Consider the following 7657-nt stretch of genomic DNA (forward strand, 5'->3'; position numbering starts at 1 on the left):
GGAGATCCTGCAGGAGAACTCGACAGGAGATCCTGCAGGAGAACTCGACAGGAGATCCTGCAGGAGAACTCGACAGGAGATCCTGCAGGAGAACTCGACAGGAGATCCTGCAGGAGAACTCGACAGGAGATCCTGCAGGAGAACTCGACAGGAGATCCTGCAGGAGAACTCGACAGGAGATCCTGCAGGAGAACTCGACAGGAGATCCTGCAGGAGAACTCGACAGGAGATCCTGCAGGAGAACTCGACAGGAGATCCTGCAGGAGAACTCGACAGGAGATCCTGCAGGAGAACTCGACAGGAGATCCTGCAGGAGAACTCGACAGGAGATCCTGCAGGAGAACTCGACAGGAGATCCTGCAGGAGAACTCGACAGGAGATCCTGCAGGAGAACTCGACAGGAGATCCTGCAGGAGAACTCGACAGGAGATCCTGCAGGAGAACTCGACAGGAGATCCTGCAGGAGAACTCGACAGGAGATCCTGCAGGAGAACTCGACAGGAGATCCTGCAGGAGAACTCGACAGGAGATCCTGCAGGAGAACTCGACAGGAGATCCTGCAGGAGAACTCGACAGGAGATCCTGCAGGAGAACTCGACAGGAGATCCTGCAGGAGAACTCGACAGGAGATCCTGCAGGAGAACTCGACAGGAGATCCTGCAGGAGAACTCGACAGGAGATCCTGCAGGAGAACTCGACAGGAGATCCTGCAGGAGAACTCGACAGGAGATCCTGCAGGAGAACTCGACAGGAGATCCTGCAGGAGAACTCGACAGGAGATCCTGCAGGAGAACTCGACAGGAGATCCTGCAGGAGAACTCGACAGGAGATCCTGCAGGAGAACTCGACAGGAGATCCTGCAGGAGAACTCGACAGGAGATCCTGCAGGAAAACTCGACAGAAGATCCTGCAGGAAAACTCAACAGAAGGTTCTGCAGGGGGACCCAACAGGAGATCCTGCAGGAGGACCCGACAGGAGATTCTGCAGGAAAACCCAACAGGAGGTCGTGCAGGAGGTGCCAGCAGGGAATTCTGCAGGAGAACCCGACAGCAGATCCTGCAGGAGGACCCAATAGGGGATTCTGCAAGAGAGCCAGTGGTTCTCTCATGCAACAATAGGCTGGAGGAACTCCCAGAGCAAGAGCACCCGATATTTCTGTGGGGAGAGGTGATAATTGATCATAGAGTAGCAGATAAGTGCCCAGGGGCATCCTTTGGGTGGCTGTGAGGACTGGGAGGGTCCCACAGTACCTTGGCAGGGTCATCCAAAAACACAGAGCTGCTCCATGTGCCAACTCCCTGATAAACCTTCTCCTGTCATTTGATACAGAAGGAGATATGTTGGATACAGAAAGAAAACTTGTTTCTCCAGCTCTTTTTTCCCTACCTTTCAGCACAAGCCTCCAAGGAGCAGCAGATCCATCCCTTCCTCTCAAGCATCTCAACATAGAGTGATGAGGTTTGCCCAATATGTCACCACAGCTCAGCACAGAGTGACCAGATGTGCCCAATGTGCCACCACAGCTCAGCAGAGTGACCAGGTGTGCCCAATATATCAGCACAGAGTGACCAGGTGTGCCCAATATATCAGCACAGAGTGACCAGGTGTGCCCAATATATCAGCACAGAGTGACCAGGTGTGCCCAATATATCAGCACAGAGTGACCAGGTGTGCCCAATATATCAGCACAGAGTGACCAGGTGTGCCCAATGTGCCACCACAGCTCATTACAATGACCAGGTGTGCCCAATGTACCACCACAGCTCAGCACAGAGTGACCAGGTGTGCCCAATATATCAGCACAGAGTGACCAGGTGTGCCCAATATATCAGCTCAGCTCAGCTCGGGCACTTGCTGCAGTTTAAGAAGGGTCTGGAATGATGAGTTGCACCTGTGAGATGCAAATATTCTCTCCCAAAGGTCACCCCTGATGAAAGACCTCACTGAATGCCACCTCCACCACCATCATCATCATCATGGGTACTCACTGAGCTGTAACTTGATAGGGAAAAGCCAAAAGAGAAATTAGTTTAGCCACATCTAAATTCACTCCTCTGCCCTTGAGGCTCTCTGGAACCTCTCACTGGTCTGGGGCAGCAGTGGGAAAACACAACCTCGTTCCTCCCGAGGTCCCACCGTGTCCCCCGACAGCTCCTGCCGTGCCACTTGCTCTTATTGTTTACATTTTTAAGTCAATTTATCATGGCCCATCAAGTGGGGAACGGCTGCCCCGAGCACACAAGCCCCTTTCAGTCTCCCTCAGGCAGCTCCACAAAGGGAACATTCATCCCAGGCTGGGCCATGAATAACCCCTCACTGAAAGGAGCTGGAGAGCCAAGGGAGGGGACAATGGGCCCTTTCAGGGCCACCACAGCCAGAGGGGCACAAAGGAAGGACCCGTGGGACACACTTACAGTACAAACCCCTCCCCAAGTGATAATTCCAAGGATAATTCCAGTGTTGGTGGGCCCAGCTGAGGGGTCCACAGGGACATCTGCTCTCAGGGGCTCTGGTGGGACATGGAGATGCCCATGAGGAGCTCGAGGACAGCAGAGTCATAGTGTTGGGACACCTGCTGTCCCAGGACAAGCAGGTTCAGCCCCACCATGGCCCAGCAGGGCCTGGTGACAAGGGCAGTGCCACAGGATGTGTGTCCTGGCTCCAGGACAGGAGCTGCTGTGTTTTACCCAGCTAAGGCCAAGGCTGAGCCTGTAACAATGGGATTGTTGTTGTTTTGGGAGCTTTCCCCCACAGCAGCAACAATCCCTTCAACCAGGGATCCATGGGATGCTGAAGGGAAAGGAGTTGTCATCTGGACTGGAAGAAGATCCCCAACTCAGGATTCATCCATGTGCTCAATGAGGATGCTTAAAATTACCCTTCACCCTCTCCCACCATCACACCCTCAGTCCAGGGCTCAGTCCCAGAGCGGCATCACTTGAATTCCAGAAATCCAGGGGCACACAGACCCAGAAAAGGCTTTATTAGGAATGTTTCAGGGACAGTTGCATACTCTTGATTTGCACTGTGCTTTACACACACTTCAGGGCCCAGGAAAGGCTTTCAGCTACAAGTTCAATGTCACAGAGAGGTGTAGCCCTGGCCCTGCCAGCAGGAGTGCAGCCAGACTGACTCCCAGAGGGAATTTTTCCATGTTCCTGCAGTGGAATTGCACATGAACCTCAGTCCTCAGGTAGCACAGAGCTGTGGCAGCCTGGTCCTCTCCCCTCAGGCACTGGGTGCATACTGCAGGGTCAGTCTGTCAAAGTCATTCTCCTGAAAGCAAAGAGAAATGGATAAACCTGAACTTGACTGATCAACTGCACGAGCTGGAGAGAGAAACCACCACCAGCAATTCCCTGAGGCCACAGGAATTCTGAGCAACAAATCACCTGTGCCAGTTCTTTCTAATTTGCTTCATTTTCCCTTCCCCTCTCCCCAAATTCTTTCTCCCAGAAGGACACTTCCTCTGTTTAAACACAACTTCCAGCTGGATTAAGAATCTCAATCTAAGCTTTTCCTTCCAGATGTTCCAGTTTCAGATCCATCACACCTGCCTTGTGCTGCCCAAAATCTCCCAGCAATGTGCTGGTGATGGAGAGAGAACACAAGGTGCTCCCTCAGGCCATGGGAGAGAATCCCCTTGGCCCATCAGAGCTTGGTCTGAGACATGAGAAATCTCTTTTAATACTCTTTATTTCTATCCTGTTCCAGTCCATTCTGCTCTGTACCTTTGCCTGATACTCCTTAATGAAGGGATGATTCTTGTGAGCATCTTTCAGCTGTGACAGGTAGCGATTGGTGACCTGATGGGATGAGAGATTTAAGTACTGAGACAACAACAGAAGAAGCCAAAGGTGAAACACATCACACCTCAGTGTGTTCACAGCCAAACACCTGATCTGAACGTCCCAATGCCAGCAGTCCCAGAGAAACCAGTAAGAGCTCTGCATAGCCTCAAAATAGTACTTAAATGGTGAGTCTGAGTGAAAATTAGTGAGAGCTGAACTCAGAGCTCAAGTGATTTTTTTCTGCCCAATAACATGGAATGGTTTGGGTTGAAAGGACCTCAAAGATAATCTAATTCCACCCCAGGAACACCTCCCACCAGCCCAGGTTGTTCCAAGCCCCATCCAACCTGCCCATGAGCCACCTACACCACCTGTACGTCCCCAAACACATCCTGGAAGTGTGAGCTCCCCAGCCCAAGTGTTCCCCCATGCACCAGGAACACACATCCTGCCCTCAGCAACAGGGACAGGACATCAGGTCTCACCTCTGGAGCTTTCCCCAAGTGCTGCGAGAGGACAACAAGGTTGAGGAGGGTCTCAGGGTGGCCACTGTCCTGGAAACAACAACAATCCCTGAGCCATATGGAAACTACACCAATCCCAGCTCCAACCAGCACAGAACTACTCCTGCCCAGCCTGGCAACCTGGGCTAGTGGAAGGTGTCCCTGCCCCTGGCAGGAGGTGCAACTGGCTGAGCTTTAAGTCCCTTCCAGCCCAAACTATTCCAGGCTTAGCAACATGGATCACTATTGGGTGTTTCCATGAATGTGATCAGTGAGAGTCCTCACTGTGTCCCTCAACACCCCCCTGAGAGCAAATGTGGCTGGGGAAATGAGGCAATACCTTATCCAGAGCCTCCTGGAGCACTCCCTCTGCATCATCCCACTTGCCCTGGGCCATGTAACAGGCTGCTTGGCCGTTCAGCAGCAGGAGGGTGGAGGAGCATTTGTCTGCCATCTCTTGGAAGATGTAGTAAGCATCTTGTAGCTTCTCCCCACCCTGCAGAGAGAGGAGGGAACACCCACAGGTAGCATCACCTGCTGCTAATGCCAGGCAGCTCTAAGCACAGCCAGTTTTGGCTCAGAGTCTGGATGCAGCACAGCAGCTTTCCCCACTGGAATGCTTTGGGAATGATTCCAGTGTGGTTCAGCCCTTTCTGTGAGGAAATGTTCCCTGCCAGGAGCACAGAGTGACCAGCAAACCAGCCATGGGGTGTGAGAAACCAACTGCCAATATCTGCTGTGAACTTGAAGTGTTAAAGACCCAAACCCAACCCAAACCCAGCCCAACTCAACTCAAACCCAACCCTGGATGTTCTTCTGGGACCATGAGGTGAAAAGAGCCACCAGGAACAAGCCATGGAATGAATCCTCAGGTGCTGGAGCTCAGGGATCTCTGTTTTGGGTACTCACTACAGCCAGGTTCACCCAGGCAGTTGCCAGCTGAGTCAGAGTTGCATCCTCATCCTGCTCCTGCATCTTCTTCAGCTCCTTCCTGCAGAAAGGGAAGTCACACAGCAGAAAGAAATGGTAACAAGATGGAAAGGAGTCTAAAAGACGGAAACAGAAAGTTGTGGTTTCTCCTCTCAACTCATCTGAGCTGGGAATGTGGCACAAACACTTCAATATATCACTGGAAAAATCCCTGAAGGACTTTCCTGTGGGAAGGCAGAAACTCAGGACTAGAGATTCCAACCATGTTCTGCTGAAGAGAAGATTATCCCCAGAGCTCCAACTCTGCTTTAGCCATACCCAGATCTGTCACCTCCACGGATGAGTAAAAAGGTGTTGCAGCAAAACCTGCACACAGGTTGTATCCCTGCAGGGGTTGAATTTCCTCCTCTCAAGGCTCAGCACATGAGAGCAACATGATAACACCAAAGGAGCTGAACCTACCTGGCCAGATCGAGCCTGTCGAGCTTCAGGAGGATCTGGATCATCATGGCCATGCTGCAAGGAACAAGAGCAAAATCACAGCTGGACTCAGTGATCCTTCTGGGATCCAACTCAGGATGTTCTAGGAGGAGGCACTGGCACAAGTTGCTGTGGTTGTGGCACTCCAGGCTCTCCCAGCACATCCCTCCCTGCTCCCAGAGGTTCCACTCACCATTCCAGGCTCTCCCAGCACATCCCTCCCTGCTTCCAGGGGTTCCACTCACCATTCCAGGCTCTCCCAGCACATCCCTCCCTGCTTCCAGAGGTTCCACTCACCATTCCAGGCTCTCCCAGCACATCCCTCCCTGCTCCCAGAGGTTCCATTCCACTCACCAGGCTCTCCCCCTGGTGCAGAGTGCGCAGAGCAGCATCAAAGTTCTTGTCATGGCAGTAGATGGAAGCAGCCATGAGCAGGTGTTGGCTACATCCACACTCTTGCCCATCTTCTTCTCCAGATCAGCCACAATTGCATCCCTGTGGACAGCAAGGAATGTGGGATTGGGTTGCTGCTAAGTAAGACAAAGTGACTCTGTCCCACACAACTCCAGAGCTGTGGCTACTCCATCCCTGGGAGTGTTCCAGGGAGGCTGGACAGGGCATGGAACAGCCTGGGCTGGTAGGAATTGTCCCAGCCCATGGCAAGGGGTGGGACTGGATGAGCTTTAAGGTCCTTCCAACTCAAACCATTCCCTGATTTTGGGATTCTATGAAATTCCCTTTTGGAGATTCACTGCAACACCTCAAAACCCACAACTCTGGATAACTCTTCCACAATTTCCATGCAGGACAGAGGTTGGTGCTCACTCACCTCTGGCTCTCATTTGACAGATACTCTGCAAACATCCTCACTGCTTGTAGCTCAGGACTGGCATTACCTTTGATCTCATCCAGGACAACTCCATATTTCCTCTGGGAAAGGCAACAGAGACAATTCCATGACTTCCTTATGAGGTGAACAATTGCTCATTCCCAAACCCTCAGTTAGTACAACAACCACCACCAGGAAAGGCATATTTCTACCTTAGACCTCCCCAAATCTCTGCAGAAGGTCCTATTTCCTACCCCCAACAAGGGCCATTTCCCATGTGCCATTTAGGAATGACAAACCACCTCCAGGAAGGTGTCACCAGGTCACCCTAACCCTCCACACTTCACACTGCACTCACACCTACACCACTGACATATTCCAGTGCTGAAGGAGGAGTTATTTCCACATCATGCAGCATTCCCAGGACGTGGATATGTCAGGAAGGAATTCCTCCCTGTGGGGGTGCTGAGGCTCTGGCACAGGTTGTCCAGAGCAGCTGTGGATGCTCTCTGGGAATGGCCACGGCCAGGCTGGATGGGGCTTGGAACAACCTGGGCTGGTGGAAGGTTGGAACAGGATGGGATTTAAGGTCACATGAATGGAAAAGGTCCTAGAGTGCCAGGACAAAGGGGAATGGCTTCCCACTGCCAGAGGGGAGGGACAGACAGGATATTGAGATAGAATTGTTCCCTGGGAGGTGCTGAGGCACTGGCACAGGTTGCCAGGACAGCTGTGGATGTTCCATCCCTGGGAGTGCTCCAGGCCAGGTTGGACAGGGCTTGGAGCAACCTGGGCTAAGCTCCTTCCAACCTCCACCCATCCTGGACTGACTTTGTGCCTCCCAATCCTCTCAGCCAGTGCAGCCTCAGCCTCACCTGGGCGATGTAGGCTCGGAACAGGAACACATCCCTCTCCACCTCCTTCTCCGGGCTGGAAGGCTGAAGGGAGAGCAGGACACAAGAGCCTCTGAGGGGTTTATTCAGCCACAACCAGAGCCCATCGACAAACTCTCACACGCACTCTTGGGGCGTGCGGGACCCTCATTCCCCATCGCGCGCTCCTCTTAGCGTCCTCCCTGCTGATGAGCATCGCCACACCGGGCGGGGACGATGCGCTGAGGGAC

General features: G+C 52.7%; 1 protein-coding gene across 1 annotated transcript; it reads right to left on the minus strand.

The window, feature by feature from the left end:
• Positions 1 to 3229: 3229 nt before the first annotated feature.
• Positions 3230 to 7472, minus strand: COPE (coatomer protein complex, subunit epsilon; the record flags this gene model as incomplete). The annotated part of the gene is given in 11 exon segments (XM_009074418.1): positions 3230 to 3277; positions 3733 to 3807; positions 4278 to 4346; positions 4636 to 4791; positions 5205 to 5286; positions 5688 to 5741; positions 6003 to 6013; positions 6060 to 6142; positions 6145 to 6200; positions 6535 to 6635; positions 7410 to 7472. Coding segments are annotated over 11 exon segments (798 nt in total), but the record flags the coding sequence as incomplete, so codon positions are not given.
• Between the last annotated feature and the right edge of the window lie 185 nt (positions 7473 to 7657).

The sequence above is a fragment of the Acanthisitta chloris genome, unplaced genomic scaffold (assembly GCF_000695815.1).
Source record: "Acanthisitta chloris isolate BGI_N310 unplaced genomic scaffold, ASM69581v1 scaffold13575, whole genome shotgun sequence".
Classification (NCBI taxonomy): Eukaryota; Metazoa; Chordata; class Aves; order Passeriformes; family Acanthisittidae; genus Acanthisitta; species Acanthisitta chloris.